General features: G+C 38.8%; 1 protein-coding gene across 2 annotated transcripts in view; it reads left to right on the top strand.

Annotated features, from left to right (window-relative positions):
• Window positions 1–24,612, top strand: part of SEH1L (SEH1 like nucleoporin) — a 118,089-nt gene that overhangs the window by 9,693 nt on the left and 83,784 nt on the right. For both annotated transcript variants that reach the window (XM_053714891.1, XM_053714892.1), the window contains exon 3: window positions 21,573–21,719. In XM_053714891.1, coding sequence (XP_053570866.1) covers window positions 21,573–21,719 — 147 coding nt within the window. The remainder of the gene's footprint in view (window positions 1–21,572; window positions 21,720–24,612) is intronic.

The raw sequence follows: 24,612 nt of genomic DNA, 5'->3' as shown, positions 1-24,612 counted from the left end.
ACTTCAGATCAGGGGACAGCGGGCAGGTTCACCTGCAAAGAGGTATGTTGCAGTATATTATTTTCTGAGGAATGGAATTGACTGAGAAAATACTGCCAATACCGATATAATGTAAGTTCAGCCTTAAATGCAGTAGTAGCAACTGGTATCAGGCTGTTATGTATATATGTTTACACTTCAGTATTCTGGGGAATGGCACTTCACTGGGATAATACTATATGCATATAACTTTAGACTGACGGATTTCTCACTGAAGTTTTATGGATTTTATCATGTGTGCCGTGGAATTTTAACAAAATTCAATAAAGGATAAGTTTTAACTTTTGATGTGCAGTTATCATTTGACTTGCATATAACTTTTAGCCTAACTTGCAGTGGGAACGTCTAGCAACAGGCTGTTTAATGACATTTCATGTTATTTGATTTTAAACGTTTTTCTGGCATGTTAAATCGTTTAATTATCTGAGGTACTGGGTGAAAAATTGTTTTGGGCACTGTTTTTCCACTTGGCTGTCGTTTATTTTAATTTAAGACAGTTTACTGAACTTCCCTCACTGCTGTGTGTGAGGGGGAGGGGCCTATTTTGGCGCTTTTGCTACGCATCAGAAATTCAGTCACAAGTCTGTTTCTCTCCTTGAATGATCCGGATCGTCTCTACAGAGCTCAAGGGTCTTCAAAAATTATTTTGAGGGAGGTAATCACTCACAGCAGACCTGTGAGATTGTGCTTTGACTGTGATAAAAAACGTTTATATTTTGTACATTTTTTTCTGCTATTAAGGGTTAGTTATCCATTGCTAATGGGGGCAATCCTTTGCTAAATTTATGCCTTTACCGGGAAAAATTTGGTTTTTATAATTTCTCCGGTTCATTGTTATTCAACTGTCATAGTTTTTTTCTGTGCTTCTTAAAGGCACAGTGCATTTTTCATATTACTTGTAAATTGAGTTGAAAAGTATTTCCAAGCTTGCTAGTTTAATTGCTAGTTTGTTAAACATGTCTGACTCAGAGGAATATCTCTGTGCTATATGTGCAAAAGCCAAGGTGGAGCCCAATAGAAATTTATGTACTAATTGCATTGATGCTACTTTAAATAAAAGTCAATCTGTACAAATTGAACATCATTCACCAAACAACGAGGGGGAAGTTATGCCGACTAACTTGCCTCACGTGTCAGTACCTGCATCTCCCGCTCGGGAGGTGCGTGATATTGTAACGCCGAGTACTTCAGGGCGGCCATTACAAATCACACTACAGGACATGGCTAATGTTATGACTGAAGTTTTGTCTAAATTACCAGAACTTAGAGGTAAGCGAGATCACTCTGGGGTGAGAAGAGAGTGCGCTGATAATATTAGGGCCATGTCAGATACTGCGTCACAATTTGCAGAACATGAGGACGGAGAGCTTCAATCTGCAGGTGACGGATCTGATCCAAATAGAGTGGATTCAGACATTTCAAATTTTAAGTTTAAACTAGAAAACCTCCGTGTACTGCTAGGGGAGGTATTAGCGGCTCTGAATGATTGTAACACCGTTACAATCCCAGAGAAATTATGTAGGCTGGATAGATACTATGCAGTACCAGCGAGTACTGACGTATTTCCTATACCTAAGAGGCTTACAGAGATAATTACTAAGGAGTGGGATACCCTTTTCCCCCCTCCTGTATTTAGAAAAATGTTTCCAATAGACGCCACCACACGGGACTTATGGCAGATGGTCCCTAAGGTGGAGGGAGCGGTTTCTACTCTGGCTAAGCGTACCACTATCCCGGTGGAGGATAGCTGTGCCTTTTCAGATCCAATGGATAAAAAATTAGAGGGTTACCTTAAGAAAATGTTTGTTCAACAAGGTTTTATATTGCAACCCCTTGCATGTATTGCGTCTGTCACGGCTGCGGCCGCATTTTGGTCCGAGTCTCTGGAAGAGACTCTTGACTCAATAACCATAGACGAGATTTCAAATAAGCTTAAAACCCTTAAGCTAGCTATTTCATTTATTTCAGATGCCGTAGTACATTTAACTAAACTTACGGCTAAGAATTCCGGATTCGCCATTCAGGCACGTAGAGCACTGTGGCTAAAATCCTGGTCAGCTGATGTTACTTCTAAATCTAAATTACTTAACATACCTTTCAAAGGGCAGACCTTATTCGGGCCCGGTTTGAAAGAAATTATCGCTGACATTACAGGAGGTAAAGGCCATGCCCTGCCTCAAGACAGAGCCAAACCTAGGGCTAGACAGTCTAATTTTCGTGCCTTTCGTAACTTCAAGGCAGGAGCAGCATCAACTTCCTCTGCACCAAAACAGGAAGGAGCTGTTGCTCGCTACAGACAAGGCTGGAAACCAAACCAGTCCTGGAACAAGGGCAAGCAGGCCAGAAAACCTGCTGCTGCCCCTAAGACAGCATGAATTGAGGGCCCCCGATCCGGGAACGGATCTAGTGGGGGGCAGACTTTCTCTCTTCGCCCAGGCTTGGGCAAGAGATGTCCAGGATCCCTGGGCGTTAGAGATCATATCTCAGGGATATCTTCTGGACTTCAAAATCTCTCCCCCAAAAGGGAGATTTCATCTTTCAAGGTTGTCAACAAACCAAATAGAGAAAGAGTTTCTATGCTGTGTACAAGATCTTTTGCTAATGGGAGTGATCCACCCGGTTCCGCGGTCGGAGCACGGACAGGGGTTTTACTCAAATCTGTTTGTGGTTCCCAAGAAAGAAGGAACCTTCAGACCAATCTTGGATTTAAAGATCTTAAACAAATTCCTAAGAGTTCCATCATTCAAAATGGAAACTATTCGGACAATCTTACCCATGATCCAAAAGGGTCAGTACATGACCACAGTGGATTTAAAGGACGCTTACCTTCACATACCGATTCACAAAGATCATTACCGGTATCTAAGGTTTGCCTTCCTAGACAGGCATTACCAGTTTGTAGCTCTTCCATTCGGATTGGCTACGGCTCCAAGAATCTTCACAAAGGTTCTGGGCGCTCTTCTGGCGGTACTAAGACCACGAGGAATTTCGGTGGCTCCGTACCTAGACGACATTCTGATACAAGCGTCAAGCTTTCAAACTGCCAAGTCTCATACAGAGTTAGTACTGGCATTTCTAAGGTCGCATGGGTGGAAGGTGAACGAAGAGAAAAGTTCTCTCTTTCCACTCACAAGAGTTCCCTTCTTGGGGACTCTTATAGATTCTGTAGAAATGAAGATCTACCTGACAGAAGGCAGGTTAACAAAGCTTCAAAATGCTTGCCGTGTCCTTCATTCCATTCAACACCCGTCAGTGGCTCAATGCATGGAGGTAATCGGCTTAATGGTAGCGGCAATGGACATAGTACCCTTTGCACGCCTACATCTCAGACCGCTGCAATTGTGCATGCTAAGTCAGTGGAATGGGGATTACTCAGATTTGTCCCCTACTCTGAATCTGGATCAAGAGACCAGAAATTCTCTTCTATGGTGGCTTTCTCGGCCACATCTGTCCAGGGGGATGCCATTCAGCAGACCAGATTGGACAATTGTAACAACAGACGCCAGCCTACTAGGTTGGGGCGCTGTCTGGAATTCCCTGAAGGCTCAGGGATCATGGACTCAGGAGGAGAGTCTCCTTCCAATAAACATTCTGGAATTGAGAGCAGTTCTCAATGCCCTTCTGGCTTGGCCTCAGTTAACAACTCGGGGGTTCATCAGGTTTCAGTCGGACAACATCACGACTGTAGCTTACATCAACCATCAAGGAGGGACAAGAAGCTCCCTAGCGATGATGGAAGTATCAAAGATAATTCGCTGGGCAGAGTCTCACTCTGGCCACCTGTCAGCGATCCACATTCCTGGAGTGGAGAACTGGGAGGCGGATTTCCTAAGTCGTCAGACTTTTCATCCGGGGGAGTGGGAACTTCATCCGGAGGTCTTTGCCCAAATACTTCGACTTTGGGGCAAACCAGAGATAGATCTCATGGCGTCTCGCCAGAACGCCAAGCTTCCTTGTTACGGGTCCAGGTCCAGGGACCCGGGAGCGGTCCTGGTAGATGCTTTGACAGCACCTTGGACCTTCGGGATGGCCTATGTGTTTCCACCCTTCCCGATGCTTCCTCGATTGATTGCCAGGATCAAACAGGAGAGAGCATCGGTGATTCTAATAGCGCCTGCATGGCCACGCAGGACCTGGTATGCAGATCTAGTGGACATGTCATCCTGTCCACCTTGGTCTCTGCCTCTGAGACAAGACCTTCTAATTCAGGGTCCTTTCAAACATCAAAATCTAATTTCTCTGAAGCTGACTGCTTGGAAATTGAACGCTTGATTTTATCAAAGCGTGGATTTTCGGAGTCAGTAATTGATACCTTAATACAGGCTAGGAAACCTGTTACCAGAAAGATTTACCATAAAATATGGCGTAAATACTTACATTGGTGCGAATCCAAGAGTTACTCATGGAGTAAGGTTAGGATTCCTAGGATATTGTCTTTTCTACAAGAGGGTTTAGAAAAGGGGTTATCTGCTAGTTCCTTAAAGGGACAGATCTCAGCTCTGTCCATTCTTTTACACAAGCGTCTGTCAGAAGTTCCAGACGTTCAGGCTTTTTGCCAGGCTTTGGCCAGGATTAAGCCTGTGTTTAAAACTGTTGCTCCACCATGGAGCTTAAATTTAGTTCTTAACGTTTTACAGGGTGTTCCGTTTGAACCCCTTCATTCCATTGATATTAAATTGTTATCTTGGAAAGTTCTGTTTTTGATGGCTATTTCCTCGGCTCGTAGAGTCTCTGAGTTATCAGCCTTACATTGTGATTCTCCGTATCTGATTTTTCATTCAGATAAGGTAGTTCTGCGTACTAAACCTGGGTTCTTACCTAAGGTTGTCACTAACAAGAATATCAATCAAGAGATTGTTGTTCCATCATTGTGTCCTAACCCTTCTTCAAAGAAGGAACGACTTCTGCACAATCTAGATGTAGTCCGTGCCCTGAAATTTTATTTACAGGCAACTAAAGATTTTCGCCAAACTTCTTCCCTGTTTGTCGTTTATTCTGGACAGAGGAGAGGTCAAAAAGCTTCTGCTACCTCTCTCTCTTTTTGGCTTCGTAGCATAATACGTTTAGCCTATGAGACTGCTGGACAGCAGCCTCCTGAAAGAATTACAGCTCATTCTACTAGAGCTGTGGCTTCCACTTGGGCCTTTAAGAATGAGGCATCTGTTGAACAGATTTGCAAGGCTGCAACTTGGTCTTCTCTTCATACTTTTTCCAAATTTTACAAATTTGACACTTTTGCTTCTTCGGAGGCTGTTTTTGGGAGAAAGGTTCTTCAGGCAGTGGTCCCTTCCGTATAAAGATCCTGCCTGTCCCTCCCGTCATCCGTGTACTTTAGCTTTGGTATTGGTATCCCAGAAGTAATGATGACCCGTGGACTGACTACACTTAACAGGAGAAAACATAATTTATGCTTACCTGATAAATTCCTTTCTCCTGTAGTGTAGTCAGTCCACGGCCCACCCTGTTTTTTATGGCAGGTCTAAATTTTTAAATTATACTCCAGTCACCACTGCACCCTATAGTTTCTCCTTTCTCGTTTGATTCTCGGTCGAATGACTGGGTGTGACATAGAGGGGAGGAGCTATATAGCAGCTCTGCTTGGGTGATCCTCTTGCACTTCCTGTTGGGGAGGAGTTAATATCCCAGAAGTAATGATGACCCGTGGACTGACTACACTACAGGAGAAAGGAATTTATCAGGTAAGCATAAATTATGTTTTTATTGCGTCATTCTTGGCGCAGACTTTTTTGGCGCAAAAATTTTCTTTGTCATTTCCGGCGTCATACTTGTCGCCGGAAGTTGCGTCATTTTTTTGACGTTTTTGCGCCAAAAACGTTGGCGTCACTGGATGTGGCATCATTTTTGGCGCTTAAAGCATTTAGGCGCCAAATAATGTGGGCGTCTTTCTTGGCGCTAAAAAATATGGGCGTCATTATTGTCTCCACATTATTTAAGTCTCATTGTTTATTTGCTTCTCTTTGTTAGAAGCTTGTTCATTGGCATTTTTTTCCCATTCCTGAAACTGTCTTTTAAGGAATTTGATCAATTTTGCTTTATATGTTGTTTTTTCTATTACATATTGCAAGATGTCTCGGATTGGCCCTGAATCAGAAGATACTTCTGGAAAATTGCTGCCTGATGCTGGATCTACCAAAGATAAGTGTATCTGTTGTAAACTTGTGGTAACTGTTCCTCCGGCTGTTGTTTGTAATGAATGTCATGACAAACTTGTTAATGCAGATAATATTTCCTTTAGTAATGTTCCATTACCTGTTGCTGTTCCATCAACATCTAATATTCAGGGTGTTCCTGTTAACATAAGAGATTTTGTTTCTAAATCTATTAAGAAGGCTATGTCTGTTATTCCTCCTTCTAGTAAACGTAAAAGGTCTTTTAAAACTTCTAATTTTTCAGATGAATTTTTAAATGAACATCATCATTCTGATTCTGATAATGATTCTTCTGGTTCAGAGGATTCTGTTTCAGAGGTTGATACTGATAAATCTTCATATTTATTTAAAGTGGAATTTATTCGTTCTTTGCTTAAAGAAGTCTTAATTGCATTAGAAATAGAGGAATCTGGTCCTCTTGATACTAAATCTAAACGTTTGAATACGGTTTTTAAACCTCCTGTAGTTATTCCAGAGGTTTTTCCCGTCCCTGATGCTATTTCTGTAGTAATTTCCAGGGAATGGAATAAATTGGGTAATTCATTTACTCCTTCTAAACGGTTTAAGCAATTATATCCTGTGCCATCTGACAGATTAGAGTTTTGGGATAAAATCCCTAAGGTTGATGGGGCTATCTCTACTCTTGCTAAACGTACTACTATTCCTACGGCAGATAGTACTTCCTTTAAGGATCCTTTAGATAGGAAAATTGAATCCTTTATAAGAAAAGCTTACTTATGTTCAGGTAATCTTCTTAGACCTGCTATATCTTTGGCGGATGTTGCTGCAGCTTCAACTTTCTGGTTGGAAGCTTTAGCACAACAAGTAACAGATCATAATACTCATAGCATTGTTAATCTTCTTCAACATGCTAATAATTTTATTTGTGATGCCATCTTTGATATCATTAGGGTTGATGTCAGGTATATGTCTTTAGCTATTTTAGCTAGAAGAGCTTTATGGCTTAAAACTTGGAATGCTGATATGTCTTCTAAGTCTACTCTGCTTTCCCTTTCTTTCCAGGGTAATAAAATGTTTGGTTCACAGTTGGATTCTATTATTTCAACTGTTACTGGGGGGAAAGGAACTTTTTACCACAGGATAAAAAATCTAAAGGTAAATTTAGGTCTGCTAATTGTTTTCGTTCCTTTCGTCACAATAAGGAACAAAAGCCTGATCCTTCCCCCTACAGGAGCGGTATCAGTTTGGAAACCATCTCCAGTCTGGAATAAATCCAAGCCTTTTAGAAAGCCAAAGCCAGCTCCCAAGTCCACATGAAGGTGCGGCCCTCATTCCAGCCCAGTTGGTAGGGGGCAGATTACGATTTTTCGAAGAAATTTGGATCAATTTGATTCACAATCTTTGGATTCAGAACTTTATTTCACAAGGGTACAGAATAGGCTTCAAGATAAGGCCTCCTGCAAGAAGATTTTTTCTTTTCCGTGTCCCAATAAATCCAGTGAAGGCTCAAGCATTTCTGAAATGTGTTTCAGATGTAGAGTTGGCTGGAGTAATTATGCCAGTTCTGGAACAGGGGCTGGGGTTTTATTCAAATCTTTTCATTGTACCAAAGAATGAGAATTCCTTCAGACCAGTTCTGGATTTAAAAATATTGAATCGTTATGTAAGGATACCAACATTCAAAATGGTAACTATAAGGACTATTCTGCCTTTTGTTCAGCAAGGGCATTATATGTCCACAATAGATTTACAAGATGCATATCTGCATATTCCGATTCATCCAGATCACTTTCAGTCTCTGAGATTCTCTTTCCTAGACAAGCATTACCAGTTTGTGGCTCTGCCGTTTGGCCTAGCAACAGCTCCAAGGATTTTTACAAAGGTTCTTGGTGCCCTTCTATCTGTAATCAGAGAACAGGGTATTGTGGTATTTCCTTAATTGGACGATATCTTTGTACTTGCTCAGTCTTCACATTTAGCAGAATCTCATACGAATCATCTTGTATCGTTTCTTCGAGAACATGGTTGGAGGATCAATTTACCAAAGAGTTCGTTGATTCCTCAGACAAGGGTAACTTTTTTAGGTTTCCAGATAGATTCAGTGTCCATGACTCTGTCTCAGTTTCAGCTTGTCGAAACCTTCAGTCTCAATCATTCCCTTCGGTAGCCTTATGCATGGAAATTCTAGGTCTTATGACTGCTGCATCGGACGCGATCCCCTTTGCTCGTTTTCACATGCGACCTCTTCAGCTCTGTATGCTGAACCAGTGGTGCAGGGATTATACAAAGATATCTCAATTAATATCTTTAAAACCGATTGTTCGACACTCTCTGACGTGGTGGACAGACCACCATCGTTTAGTTCAGGGGGCTTCTTTTGTTCTTCCAACTTGGACTGTGATCTCAACAGATGCAAGTCTGACAGGTTGGGGAGCTGTATGGGGGTCTCTGACAGCACAAGGGGTTTGGGAATCTCAGGAGGCGAGATTACCAATCAACATTTTGGAACTCCGTGCAATTTTCAGAGCTCTTCAGTCGTGGCCTCTTCTAAAGAGAGAGTTGTTCATTTGTTTCCAGACGGACAATGTCACAAACGTGGCATATGTCAATCATCAAGGAGGGACTCACAGTCCTCTGGCTATGAAAGAAGTATCTCGAATACTTGTATGGGCGGAATCCAGCTCCTGTCTAATTTCTGCGGTTCATATCCCAGGTATAGACAATTGGGAAGCGGATTATCTCAGTCGCCAAACGCTACATCCGGGCGAATGGTCTCTTCACCCAGAGGTATTTCTTCAGATTGTTCAAATATGGGGACTTCCAGAAATAGATCTGATGGCTTCTCATCTAAACAAGAAGCTTCCCAGGTATCTGTCCAGATCCAGGGATCCTCAGGCGGAAGCAGTGGATGCATTGTCACTTCCTTGGAAGTATCATCCTGCTTATATCTTTCCGCCTCTAGTTCTTCTTCCAAGAGTGATTTCCAAGATTCTAAAGGAGCGTTTGTTTGTTCTGCTGGTGGCTCCAGCATGGCCTCACAGGTTTTGGTATGCGGATCTTGTTCGGATGGCTACTTGCCAACCCTGGACTCTTCCGTTAAGACCAGACCTTCTATCGCAAAGTCCTTTTTTCCATCAGGATCTCAAATCCTTAAATTTGAAGGAATGGAGATTGAACGCTTGATTCTTAGTCATAGAGGTTTCTCTGACTCTGTAATTAATACTATGTTACAGGCTCGTAAATCTGTATCTAGGAAGATATATTATCGAGTCTGGAAGACTTACATTTCTTGGTGTTCTTCTCATCATTTTTCTTGGCATTCTTTTAGAATTCCTAGAATTTTACAGTTTCTTCAGGATGGTTTGGATAAAGGTTTGTCTGCAAGTTCCTTGAAAGGACAAATCTCTGCTCTTTCTGTTCTTTTTCACAGAAAGATTGCTAATCTTCCTGATATTAATTGTTTTGTACAGGCTTTGGTTCGTATAAAACTTGTTATTAAGTCAATTTCTCCTCCTTGGAGTTTGAATTTTGGTTCTAGGGGCTCTTCAAGCTCCTCCGTTTGAACCTATTCATTCGCTGGATATTAAATTACTTTCTTGGAAAGTTTTTTGTTTCTTTTGGCCATCTCTTCTGCTAGAAGAGTTTCTGAATTATCTGCTCTTTCTTGTGAGTCTCCTTTTCTGATTTTTCATCAGGATAAGGCGGTGTTGCGAACTTCATTTACATTTTTACCTACCTTTGTATAAAGCACAATTATTCCAATTCCTTATTTTATATGCTTTTGCACTTTTTTCTTATCACCCCACTTCTTGGCTATTCGTTAAACTGATTTGTGGGTGTGGTGAGGGGTGTATTTATAGGCATTTTGAGGTTTGGGAAACTTTGCCCCTCCTGGTAGGAATGTATATCCCATACGTCACTAGCTCATGGACTCTTGCTAATATGAAAGAAATGAATTTATCAGGTAAGTTCTTACATAAATTATGTTATTTTTGCCCCTTTTCTCCATCTTGCAGTTTATACAGAAAATGAGTAGGTATAAATGATCTAACCATACAAATATTAGATATATTTTACAATTACACATTATTCTGATTTCCCAGAGGTGTAGCTTTACCTATATAGACAATTTATGCTTCTAGCCCTGTCCAGACTCAATCAGCATAGCAAAAAATATTACAAAAAAATAGTTGTACTAAAAGTCTTCTTATATAGAATTTCACAAAATATCAAAATTTTACATTCTCCCATTTATTTTACTAATGCTGACAAACATTGATCTATGTGCCCTAACAACAACAACAACACAACAAAGGCTAATGGGTAGCAGCATGGATTTTATTTATATCAAATGGTTTTTATTCACAATTTTAAATCACTAGTCAATAAGCTTCAATGTAAACAATGGTTTTCTGAATGACATTTCCATTTTTAGAACAGTTTTTCCACTTGTATCAGATACTTAATGATTTAGTTATATACCATTAGATAAGAAATTATTTGGAGGTGATCTATCTGCAGTTTAATAGGTTAATCACTCATATTTTATCAACTTTTGAGCTATAATTTATTGGAAGAAGAAACATAATCTTTACCTTAATAATAAAAATTTAAATACAGGTAGCCCTCAGTTTACGCCGGGGTTAGGTTCCAGGAGGAATGGTTGTAAATCGAAACCGTTGTAAATTGAAACCCAGTTTATAATGTAAGTCAATGGGAAGTGGGGAGGTACGTTCCTGGTCCTCTCAAAATTGTCATAAGTAACACCTAATACATTATTTTTTAAAGGTTTGAAATGAAGACTTTAAATGCTAAAGAGCATTATAAGCCTAATAATATAGATTGTATCATCATCAAACTAAGTTTAATGAGCAAAAACATCTGCTAAACATCACCTAATAAAATAATTACACAACAGATTGCATCATCATCAAACTAAGTTTAATGAACAAAAATGTTGTTTTACTTGCATTTTTCGGCAAACAGTTCTCTGCATTGTTAGCATGTTAGATAATATTGGTTCTGCACCTATTCTATGCATTTCAATCTGCAGTGATTAATAGGCAGTTAGGCACCTTCATCTCAAGCAACTGGACAGGAAGATAATAGGGAAGTGGCTGCTAAATCTTGTTTGCTCAATAGGTCTGATCTGTGTACACAGATCAATTTCAGTCTGTTAAACTATCTTAACTTTGCTGAAACACAAGCGAACAGCTCCACCTACTGGCTATTTTAATTAGTGCACTGGTTTTTAATGCATTTCAATAGAAGTCCCATGACTGAAAAAAAAGGTTGTTAACTTAATAATAATGAAATTTGTTTTATTTAACGAAAACAATATCATTATGTTTCACTTTCATTTTTACTACTTGCACCTCCCTCCTCACTCTTAGGTCCTTGTGCAGATCTATTCTTGTTACAAACAATCTTCTATTCATTGGGCTTCTTGAAAGTAAGGGGTTGATTCTGTGCGCATAGCAAAGTCAAAATATTTTTTTATTATTCAGATAAAACATGCAGTTTTAAACAACTTTCCAATGTACTTCTATTATCTCATTTGCTTCATTCTCGTTATCCTCTGTTGAAAAGCATATCTAGGTAGCTACAGCAGCAACTGAGAGCTAGCTACCGATTGGTAGGTGCAATTATATGCCTTAAAGAGGCAATAACCTATAGATGCAGTTAAACGTGCTGTTTTCCTGAGGGGGCTTCTCTAAAAACAAAAAATCTTTATTCCTTAAAGTTTACAAATGCTTGGCGGAACTTCCTGGAAGGAGGAGCTAGATAGAGCACGCGAAAGTAGCGTGCTACCTGCAGGAGCTCAATGAAGAACCAATGCCGGTCACGGTCCGTTGCTGGAGTTTGTAACATACTCCCTAGGACACTGCCCTACCTCAATTAGGGTGCGACCTGGAAGTCTGCTTTTAGCCGCCGGCGGCTCATTCGCTAGAGCCACAGCCAAGCCACTGTTACACTGCTTAAATAGCGAGCTGTCTATAACAAAGAATAGAGACTGAATTTACTTAGCAGAGAATCGGACCAATGCTGCACTTAACATAAGGGGTGCCACTTCTTAAAAATAGAGGTCTGACTAAGTCCTCACGCCTTGTTTATGGAGCGGCTGAGGTGAACACTGAGAAAGAAACCCTGACTATCCTGATTCTTCTCACCTGGCTGAGAGCTGACGCTGAGAAGAGACTGACCTCCCCCATACTGACCGATTCTACTGCGGAGGAACGCCGAGGAAAAAAAAAAAAAAAAAACCCTGAATGCTCTGGCTCTCTCACCTGGCTGAGAACCGTTGCCGAGAGGAGGCTGATCGTGTCCACATATATCGGCTCTGATACGGAGGATGTCGAGAGGATAAAATCCTGGTTGTTCCAACTCCCTCACCTGGCTGAGAATACAGACCGGCTCTACTACGGAGCGTGGAAACGTCTATTGGAGCAGGAGTGTTGTATCTGCCCCGCTGTACTGGAGTCTGGGGATTTCCCTTTCGCGAGGAGTAAGGCGGCAGCGCAGCTGACGGAAGGATAGGAAACTCTGGTTGGTGAGAACGCTGCTGCTGTGGGAAAAGAAAAGAAGACCTCCTGAAGTTGGAAGTGGGGGGGCAATTAGAGCCCGGTCTTAACGGAGTAAAACACTGGAGATTATCCCTCTTAGCAAAGCCCTGGCCTGCAGAGACTATCGCAGAGTTAATTCCTGGATGCAGAGACTATCACTGTTTAAAGATCGCTGTGCAGGGGTAACAAGGTCTATCCTGGGCAAGGAAAATTTATCCAAAATCCTCAACACGCAAGTACTTTCTTTACTTAAGCCTCTATTTTAAGGCTATAATACGTTGTTTGCAGACATATGAACATTGCCTTTAACTTTTGTATCTACAAATTTTAGCGTAATAACTAATCTATCCTGATGTGATCCTGAGAGCATACACAGTTGTTTTTTTGGATGGCAACAACTTGTTTCTTTTCGCCACAGATATAACAATAGTTGGGAACCAAGCCAATTCATATACATTGTGGCAACATAATACTAAGAACTTGGAAACTGTTGCCTGCCTGTTATATAGTTTATTTCATATGTGTGAAACTGCATATATATCTTCGTTATAGCGCTTGAAAATGTTATAATAGATTGAGTATACTGACTTAAACTGTGAGCTTATATTTCGAGGTAGATACCAGGAGAAACTAGAAATTTAGATTTATTGGCAGATAGATGACTCAGGCTATCTTTATATAAATTACATGTTAAATTGCTAATAGGCTAAAGAGTCCATAGAATTAAGTCTGGACTATAAAAATATCTCTTGTAATAGATAAATTGAGATATCTAGATCCTTGGGTTAATTTAGGGAATTTGTGTTAAAATTATTCCCAAATACAAACGCTATATATCTAGTATATTAGGATCAGCTCTATATTGGGTACAATATTGTCCCGTTTAATATAAGGAGCATAAGAGGGAATTTATTACAACCGCTATTTCCTGAATTAATGCTTTATAGATCTTTAAACAGATAATATATGGAAATTTCAGTCTATGTAGATTTAGTAGAAGGAAGCAGATGCAGGTGTTTTATATTTGGATCGTGTGTTAAATTTTCAAGTGAAACATAGAGTTATATATTGAATTGAAGGTTATTACTGACTTCTGGGTAAAATACATCAAGAGAAAAAGGATACTCCTTTTTAGGATCAATTTAAGGAAAGTGGTCTAAATTGATATTATAACATAGTTTATTCTAAATAGTTAAGGCACCAACTGGGGATCTAAATTTAAGTAAAAGTTACAAACATTATCTATATTTCCTGCAGTAGGAACAGTTTTCTACTCCTTTCCCTTTCTCAAACTGTCTAGTAGTAGGAGCAACAAGGCAAATTTTCTAAAAAAAAATAAATTTAAATCTAGGGCACGATGTACTGTGTTGCGGCTATAATCATGGTCATTTAAATCACTTTATAGATTGCACATTATCTACACTTTGTCCCCTTTTTTTTTTTTTTTCTCTCTCACTTTTTATACTCCCACAAGTGGGGCTTACTCCCCCCTAAACCACGTATAGTTTTTACTTGTCTATCCACTTCTAAGTGGCCAACTCTATTCTTTCCCCCACGTACACGAGAAATATATGGAAAAATTTCTCTCCCCTCACAATACACTTTCACAGACCATGCCACCTAAAATAAAAGACAGGAAGCCACGTACATCGGACATCATGATGGAAAATGCTAGCGAAGGAATCAATTTAAAAGCAGACTTACAACCACTAATTACCCAGCTCAGTGATATTTTCATGCCCCAATTTGAACTACTTAAAATCCAAATATCTGGGCTATCATCAGAACTAAAAGTATTCGCCAATAGACTTACGGAAGTAGAGGATAGAGTTTCTACAGTAGAAGATATATCTAACAATCACTCTCAAAGAATATTAGACCTTGAAAAAAAAAATACAATGTTGACTGCCAGGATAGATGATTTAGAAGACCGCTCCAGGCGGAATAATTTAAAAATAATAGGATTGCCTGAGACAGATCAATATAAAGACCTTCTACAATTTGCATCAATAACTCTCCCTCAAGCCCTAGGTATTATACAGGTGCCATTACTCATAGAAAGGGCCCACAGACTGGGTCCCCCTAGAACTAGAGATAATGGGAAAAACACATATAGGCCAATCTTGATAAAATTTCTGAACTTTCAGGATAAAACAAATACGCTTAGAGCATATAGAAAAATTGAAAACTTTCATATTGGAGGAAATAAAATCTTAGCTTTTCAAGACTATTCCTCAGATACAGCTTTTAGGAGGAAAGAGATGGCACCCTTTTGTACAAAGCTGATACAAGAGGGCTTCTTAGCAAAATTATTGTATCCAGCAAAAATTCTCATAGAAGAAAAGGACGGCATAGTTAAACTAGATAATTTAGAAGAGGCCAAAGCGTATTTCAAAAAACATAAGATATCACTCACATAAGATTTAAGGAACACATCTTAGGTAATCTAACTTGAGCATATTTATGGTGCTAGTCAATATATTTGATGAAATTGAAATCTATTCTGCATTTATGATATATAGGTTTTTATTTAAGCTGATTTACATGCTAGAGGAACTAGCAAATTATACTTTGTTTTGGCTGGGGATTTTTTGTTGTCCACATGGTAGTATGAATGCTTGCGTGGGTGCTTCCCCCCCCCCTTTTTTTTTTTTTTTTTTTTTCTTCTTCTTCCCTTTTTGCTTCACTTGCTCTCTGCCCCCTACTCCCCTCCCCCTCTTACCCCGTTCGGATCAGGAATGTTTTATAAATAAAAGGAAATATTAGGTGTCTATCATGGAATGTGGGGGGTATCACCTCCCCAATCAAGAGGAAAACAATACTTAGACAACTGGGCAAACACAATCCTGACATAGTCCTACTACAGGAAACACACTTAAAAATGAAGGAAATTGTGAAACTTAAAAGTAAATGGGTTGGAGAGGTGATAGCTGCTCCCTGTTCCAGAAGGAAAAAAGGAGTTGCCATTCTGATAAATAAAAAGCTAGTTTATAGTATCTTGAATATAATTTTAGATCCGCAAGAGAGATGGGTGGTCTAGGAGATACAGGTGGACGGCCTTCAATTGGTGATTTGTAATGTATATGGTCCTAATAATACAGAGCCTAGCTTCTGGAATAACTTAGTTTTTATGTTAACCAAATTTCATGGACAGAATATAATTCTAGCGGGTGATTTTAATCTAATACCCACAGAAAAATTGGATAAAAGCTCCTCTAAAAAGTCTACTTTTTCTAAACAGAAGGCAAAAATTTTTAAACAAATATGCAAAGATCTAAAGCTACATGACATCTGGCGATTGCAGCACCCTGATACAAGGTCTTTCACCTGTGACTCCAAAAGTCATGGTTCCTTCTCTCGGATAGATTTTTTTCTTGCTGTCCAGCTCTTTAATCAAATTAGAAGTCAAGGCAGAAATACTGGACATATTGATTTCAGATCACGCAATTATTTCTTTAGACTTTCACCTACTACCAACCCAGAATAGAGAAAGAAATAACTTTTTCTTTCCAAAATTTTTAGCAGATAATATAGAATTTAATAACTGGCTTAAAAGTAAATGGAGAGAATACGACTTCTTAAATAGAGCGTATCGTGGGAAAATAGAAATATTTTGGGAAACCGCTAAGGCCTTTCTAAGAGGACATATTAAAGCATATATGATTGCAAAAAAAAGGAAATCACAGGAAAGGGAAATTCTTCTATCTAAACAAGTAAAGAATGCATATACCAAATATATTAATAACCCCTCTAAGCAGCTTGGGGATAAATATAAAACAGCTAAAGCAGAAAGGAATATTTTTATCAAACAAAAGGTCGCCCGGGAAGAACTTAAAATAAGTACCAAATATAAAGGCCAATTCGGGAAGTCGGCCCAATTTTTATCTAGGTTGGACAAGGCCAGGAAAAAATCCAATACAATAGAAGCAATTTATGAGGGAACAAATAGAGTCACTGATCAAGCAAGAATTAAAAATGTTTTCCTAGAATACTATCAAAATCTATATGCAGCAAAAGAAATTAATATGGAGAATAAGAATAACTTTTGGCATAAGATCAGCTTGCCTAAAATATCTCAAGAAGCAGTTAGCGCCCTTAATAGACCGATTAGGAAAGAGGAAGTTCTAGAAGCTATAAATAATGCTTAAGTCAATAAAGCTCCTGGCCCCGACCAGATACCCGTAGAAATGTACAAAATACTCAGATCAGAGATAGCAGATACTCTAGTCTTATTGTTTAATGGATATTACATAGATGGCATAAATATGTCAAAGTATTTTTCAGATTCTATCATATCACTGATCTTGAAAAAAGGGAAAGACCCACTAGATCCTAAGTCATATAGGCCCATTTCACTACTTAATGTAGACTATAAGTTACTAACTCATATCGTTGCAAACCGATTAAAATTCTGTCTTGATCCAATCATTCATATTGATCAAACGGGCTTTATGTACCAAAGATCCTCTACCAAAAATATGCGGAAAGTAGCTTTAGTACTAGAGTACTTCTGGAATAAAGTATCAGAGAGAAAAACAGACAATCAGGACTTTGCATTAATTACAATCGACGCCGAAAAAGCGTTTGATTCCGTGGGCTGGGATCATCTATTCTCGACTTTAAACTTTTTTGGTTTTTCAGGCCATTTCGCGCAATTTATTAAAATTCTATATGACCATCCCCGGTCCAGTATTATAATTAATGGCAGTTACACTTCGAATTTAACACTATATAGAGGAACGAGACAGGGATGCCCACTTTCCCCGCTATTATTCAATCTTGCTATAGAACCTCTGGCGGTTACATTGCGACAAGAACTACAAGGTATTAGATTAGGCCAAGAGAAACTAGTATTATCTTTATATGCAGATGATTTGTTATTATATATTAGAAACACAGAGAGGAATATACCACAGGCCTTAAATATTATCGATATGTTTGGTTCTATTTCAGGTTATAAAATTAATGCTAATAAGTCCGAAATCCTCTGGTTACATAAGACGAAAAAAAGCACACAAGATCATCCTTTCCAAGAGTCTTTAAGTATTAATTATCTAGGACTAAATTTCCATGTAGACCCAAACCAATGGTATAAATTAAATTACTCTCCTTTCTTTAAAAAAAGCTTCAGAGAAATTACAACGCTGGATTATGTTCCCTATCTCCCTCTCGGCCAAGGTAATGATTATAAAAACTATCTCTTGTTTCCTCAATTAACGTATATTATGCAAAATCTACCACTATTTATAAAGAGTCAAGATATAAAAAGATATAATAGAGAATGTGCTAATTTCTTCTGGAATAACAAGAGACATATGCTTTCTATAGCAAAACTAACACTCAGATTTGAAGACGGCGGTTTATCTTTTCCAGATATTAAAAAGTATAACATAGCCACATTAGCTCGTTTCGCATTTGACTGGGTAACAGAAGCCAACTACCTGACACATGTGTATATGGAAGAACAACTTAGTGCTCCATATACATTGAAAGCTTTGTTGCATTGCCCAATACCATATCTACCAAAGGATATTAAAAAGATGCTATTAATACGTAACACTATTGAAGCATGGCAGAAACTGAATAATCTACTTAATCTTAACTTTGAAATATCTCCACTCCTACCAATACAAGGTAACCCAAAATTTACGCCAGGTTTATCCTATGAAGTCTATAATGTATGGTCCCAAAAAGGCCTATTTTATGTCTATCAATGTTTAAATAATTATCTTCAGATTAGATCGTTTGAGGACATTGCCAGAGAATTTGATCTTTCAAATAAAAACTTCTTCGCTTACTTGCAAATCAGACATTTTATAGCAGAAAATAAAATATCAAATTTAGAACGTGAAGGATGGGGACAAATTGAAACATATTTAACATATTATAAAACAGGCAAACATAGTATCGCCTTACTATATAAAATTATGCTTGCTAAACAGGGTCAGTTAATAATTAATAGTCTCTCTGAGAAATGGAAAACCCATTTTGATAACATGACTGTAGATATGCTAAAAGCAAGTTTCAAGTGGGTCAAGAGTGCTTCTATCTCGACAGTCTGGAAAGAATCACATATAAAATTAATTAGCAAGGCCTATTTGACGCCAATGAAAATGACTAAATGAAATTCAAATTCCGCTAATAATTGTCCCAGATGTAATAATCCAGGTGCAGATACAGTGCATTGTTTCTGGGAATGCCCCAAAATTCTGCAGTTCTGGATCAAAATAGAATTTTGGCTCAATAAGATGCTAGACACTAGACTAAAGATTACACCTAAACATATTTTTTTTCTTGCCACTACAGAGACAAATAGAGATAATATCAACCTTATTAATACGACAATCATGTTGGGACGTAACCTAATATTAAAACACTGGAAAAGTAAAAAGGCCCCTCCTATGTCTTGCTTCATAAATTCAATACATGCACAGTTAATTTTTGAACAAATGAGTATCTCAGTCCCACAAAAAAGAAAAATTAAAGCTTTCTTCTCAAAATGGCTAAGAGTTATTTTATCTTACCCACGTGATATTCAGTTCTCCCTTATTTTTAATTTGCGAAGAACAGAATACTTTGAAACTTTGATTCTGACAGGGGTCTTCCCAACTGAATGGTACTGATCTGGGATGATTAGCAGGAGAGGGCTGGGTGGAGAATATAGGTAATAGGGGGAGAGGGGGTGGCTGAGAGGAGAGGGGTAACAGAGAGTATTCTTCTCCTTTTTTTTTTTTTTTTTTTTTTTTTTTTTTCTTCTTCTCTCTCCCTTCTTTTCCTTGTTATTGTTCCTGGTATGAGTGGATGAATGGATGCCCCCCCTCTCCCACTGTGGAGAGAAAGGCGTTAGGGCATAAAAAATAAAAAATAAAAAAAACCCCATTATGGGTGCGAGAATTTATTTTGTTTGAACTTTATTACTAGATGAAGATGGAGATATAATTATAAAGTGCCATTATATGCCTGTAATATGATGTCTTCTTTGTCTTCAAGCTGTACCCATTCTGTTTCAATAAAAACTATATAAAAAAAAAAAAAAAAAAAAAAGTTTACAAATGCTTACACACAAGGAGATGACATCTTGTGTGTTTCGCACCCCTTGCCAGCGCTTACTCATAGATCTGAGTAAGTGCTGCATTTTTTTAATCGAATAAAGTTTTTTTGTTTTTAAAGAATCACATGAGTGCGGCAATATCCTTTTTGTGTTCTGTATCCAGTAGTAGGAGATTGCTGTTTCTGCCTACACCCGGCTTAAAGGGACACAAATCCAAAATTTTTTCTTTCATGATTCAGACAAAGCATGCAATTTTAAGCAACTTTCTAAATTACTCCTATTATTATTTTTTCTTCTCTTGCTATCTTTATTTAAAAAGCAGGAATGAAAGCATAGGAGCCGGCCCATTTTTGGTTCAGCACCAGCAAGTGTATTTCGTATTTGAGTCACTTATTCAGCGTGTCTGCAGCCACGGATTTGTATGTTCCTGTGGAGGGCTTCTCTAATAGAGCCCCTATCTCTTTCAAATAAGGGGTCACTTGTTCCTCTAACACAACTGGTTGGGAGACTGAGGATCTATTTGAACCCCCTCCCCCACAGGTTAAACAGATATTTTAAGTGCAGATTTATTGCTGCCTAAGTGGGTGATCTTCATCTTTCAGGGATATGCAATCACATATTGGAAATTGTGGACTCCCCTCTTTCAAGTGTTGTTTCTTGAGCCTGTAAAATGCAGATGATCACAGAAAAAAATGTCCTAAAAAAGAACAGCTCTTAATGTGCAGATTAACCTGAAGAAGGTGAGTTCAGAGGCCCTATCACCCCCTGTTTGTGCTAGAGGTACTAGTGACATTTGTAGGAGCAGACTCTCCTCTTTCAAATTATGTCTTTTGTCCCTCTACCAGAAACAGCGAGGGAGGTAAGGGCACTTTCAAGGGACAGTAAACGCCCTGAGATTTTTATGCATAGTTAAATAACTTTGCAATATGTTTCCATTATTTCTTTTGACCCCTTTTCACATATTTAAAATTGAGCAATTTCTTGTATTCAGATATTGAAATGCACCCTGCTTACTTTAAGGCTAACTCTAATATATATCCGACCCTTTTTGGCTTGAACTGATAACTGCAAATTAGTACATTTTTGTACTACTTTATGGCCATGGGATTTTTTCTATTGAAAAATAATTGCAGAAAAAAGGATTTTTTTTTGTTTTAAAAATATAAAGACTTGTTATTCTTTAGCAACTAATGAAAATGTAGCACAATCTGATGAGTTATCTTTTAGGATCTCTTCTTCATCAGGACAAGGTTTACATTTAGAGAAAGCTAAAGAATGACATCAGCATATCATGTCAATTTCCAATATTACGCATGTTATAGGCAGTCTTCTTATAAACCAGAAAGATTAGGCCATTTTAAAGGTTTAGGTGCAACTTATGGTTCAAAAACTATTCCTTTGTGATGTTCCGATATTCCATATGCATTTTATGACCTCCTCAATCTACAGATCTAACTATCATTGAATGGGTTGTTCTGGAGAGCAGAGATCAAACCAAAATGTCCACCTTTTTCAATTTTCAAAGAACTTAAGGTTTTTCTTCTTAACGAATGACAAAAGTATTCTATTAAACACAGTTCATGACTTGTAAAAACAGTGATTCAATTCTTTGGTAATATTTAAAGCTTTAGTGGTAGATGGTAGTTGTCCTTTGCAATGTCTGTCTGTCCTTTTACTGTGAGCTTGATGAGAGTACTTCACCTTTTTGTTTATATGCTGGCATTTATTTTTAGAATTCCCTTTTTACTTCTTTCCAGAAGTATCTTATTTCTATCTTTTCTCTTACAGACACACAGTGGTTCTGTGTGGAGGGTCACTTGGGCTCACCCAGAATTTGGCCAGGTACTAGCTTCCTGTTCATTTGATAGAACTGCTGCAGTATGGGAAGAAATTGTTGGTGAATCAAATGACAAACGTCAAGGACAGAGCCACTGGGTAAGATTTCTCCCATAGATTTTAGGATTTATCTTTAGGAAATTTATAGAGATAATGCTGAGTAGATTATAACTATTATTACTCCTTATAAGGAACTCTTATTTTTGTTTATTCTCTGTTTATATTCAATAAAATTTTTATCGAAAAAAATACCTGTTATTCAGATACTTATTTTTTTTTTTTTAATGTAAGTATTACGGCAAAGGATAGCAAAATTGTATCATATTTAGAAAAATGAAGTGTTGTTGCTGTCCAGCCAAATCTCCATTAACCCTTTGAGTGCTAATGACAGCTCTGAGCCGTCACAGAGTTTCTCACTTTGGTGCTAATGACGACTCAGAGCCGTCATGAGCACTCTCCCACCTTGAGGGAGATCTGGGGGCTCCTTACTGCTCCTACCCCGGAGATTGTGCCTGTAGGCATCGCCGGGGCTTCATGTGATGCGCGGTGACGTCACGCGCAATTACGTGATGACGTCACCGCGCAACTCTATTTATACTTAACAATGTTAAGTATAGGAGGAGGGGGCATGCTGCTTAGAAGCCTGTATCTCAGGCATCTAAGCAGCTACAGACCCCTAAGACCCATTGTTGGAAAGGTAATCGCCTACCCTTTCCAACAGTGTAAGTATTGGGGGTCTGTAAAAAAAAAAAAAAAAATGTTTTAAATTTCTAAAATAATAATAAATAAAACATTAGCACCCAGGTGGGAAATGGCTTAGCAGCCAAAGGGTTAAAGAGCTTGCTAATGAGTCTGTATATACAGGTACAAGTTTCCATATCTGGAATTACAAAATCCAAACTTTTTCTGAAATCCAATGACTATTTAAAAGATATAAAAAATAACTTCTTCTTTTTTTTTTTTGCCTGTAAGTATTCTCTGCCTGTGTTTTTGGTTTGATTTTTGTGTTGTAAAATGCAAATACAGGCGTACCTTGAATATATTGCTGGTTCAGTTACAGACCACTGCAATAAAGCGGATATAGCAATTGTGATGCCGCGCCGCTCTAGCCGTTGCTAGGGGCGTGGCGTCTCCTTCCCTGCTTGTTGCCAGGGGCTGTGTCGGGCCCGGATGCATGCAACGCTGACGTCATCTCCGCACGCTCCTCTCTCACTGATGCTGGTCCGGACGCCTGTGGCGCGAATCCTGGGCCTTTGTAAGTCCTTTCAAAATGATCTATCACTGTCCAAGTATAGGTGTTACTCCTGGGTGTGATAGATCGTTACTGCTATATTGCCATTTTGTGTTTGAACCCTACCTGTCTGACTACTCTGCCTGTTATACCCCTGAATTGCTTGATTGATATACTGCTGCTGAACTCTGCCTGTTATACCCCTGAATTGCTGGATTGATACTCTGCTGCTGAACTCTGCTTGCCTGACTACTCTGCCTGTTAACCCCTATTATTCTGGATTGCCTCTCTGTTGCCAAACCCTGCCTGCCCGACCATTCTAGTGGTTTGCCTTTGGACTGCTTTACCGTTGCCAAACCCTGCCTGACCATTCTAGTGGTTTACCTTGGACTGCTCTACCATTGCCGCTGAAGAGTACCCTGCCTGTGGTGAGTGCTGCTTCCCTCATCTTGTGGACTTTCTCTGCTCTGGGATGTTCCCTATCTTTCTGGCTCGATGCCGGGATAACAAGACTATTGTCCGAGTTCGGTCTGATAGAGGAATATCCCACGAGCATTACAGCAATAAAGTGAGTCACACACTTTTTTTTGTTTTCCAGTGCATATAAAAGTTATAGTTACTATACTGTAGTCTATCAAGTGTGCAATAGCATTATGTATAAAACCTACCTTGAATGCTAAAAAAATGCTACCATCATCTGAGCCTTCAGTGAGTCATACTCTTTTTGCTAGTGGTGTGTATGTATATATATATATGTGTGTGTGTATATATATATATGTATAGTGTGTGTGTTTGTATACTATGTATACAAAAGTATTAAATGATAAAAAAATAACTTTAGGTTGCCTGTATAAGCTGTGTTCGTGCATGTAAACATTGACTAAATTACATAACATATTGTTGTTTACACTTGGTGCCATCCACCACTCCAAACTATCCCATTTAACAGACGCAAATATTCCAAAATTCAAACCTTTTCCGGTCCCAAGCAGTTTTGATAAAGGGTATTCTACCTATATTATAAAAATAAGTAGAATACTACAAGTAAGATCCAGCCATTAGTAATTGGTAGTGTTGATCCCTGAGCTTTGGCAAGACTTGTATCAATGCGCTTTCATTTGGGGGGGAAAAATCTTTTCCTTTACTTGATGCTACCCACTAGCACTTGCACCCTTAAAGGGACATTTAGCTGTCTTATAGATGCAGCATTGTTTCAAAAACAAAAAGTCATTAACTTTTTTTATTTTGCCAAAAAGTCACTTTTATATAACCAACCAGACGTGGACTCCTTGCTCAGTGTGCTTAGAGGAATATGGCTACACCTCACTGACAAAGAGGTTTCTTGTTCAGATAGGAATTGCCTGGTATTTCTCCAACATAGGTGTGTCCGGTCCACGGCGTCATCCTTACTTGTGGGATATTCTCTTCCCCAACAGGAAATGGCAAAGAGCCCAGCAAAGCTGGTCACATGATCCCTCCTAGGCTCCGCCTACCCCAGTCATTCTCTTTGCCGTTGTACAGGCAACATCTCCACGGAGATGGCTTAGAGTTTTTTAGTGTTTAACTGTAGTTTTTATTATTCAATCAAGAGTTTGTTATTTTAAAATAGTGCTGGTATGTACTATTTACTCTGAAACAGAAAAGAGATGAAGATTTCTGTTTGTAAGAGGAAAATGATTTTAGCAACCGTTACTAAAATCCATGGCTGTTCCACACAGGACTGTTGAGAGGAATTAACTTCAGTTGGGGGAACAGTGAGCA

Source organism: Bombina bombina, chromosome 5, assembly GCF_027579735.1.
Source record: "Bombina bombina isolate aBomBom1 chromosome 5, aBomBom1.pri, whole genome shotgun sequence".
NCBI lineage: Eukaryota > Metazoa > Chordata > Amphibia > Anura > Bombinatoridae > Bombina > Bombina bombina.
This window is presented reverse-complemented; position numbering and strand designations above follow the sequence as displayed.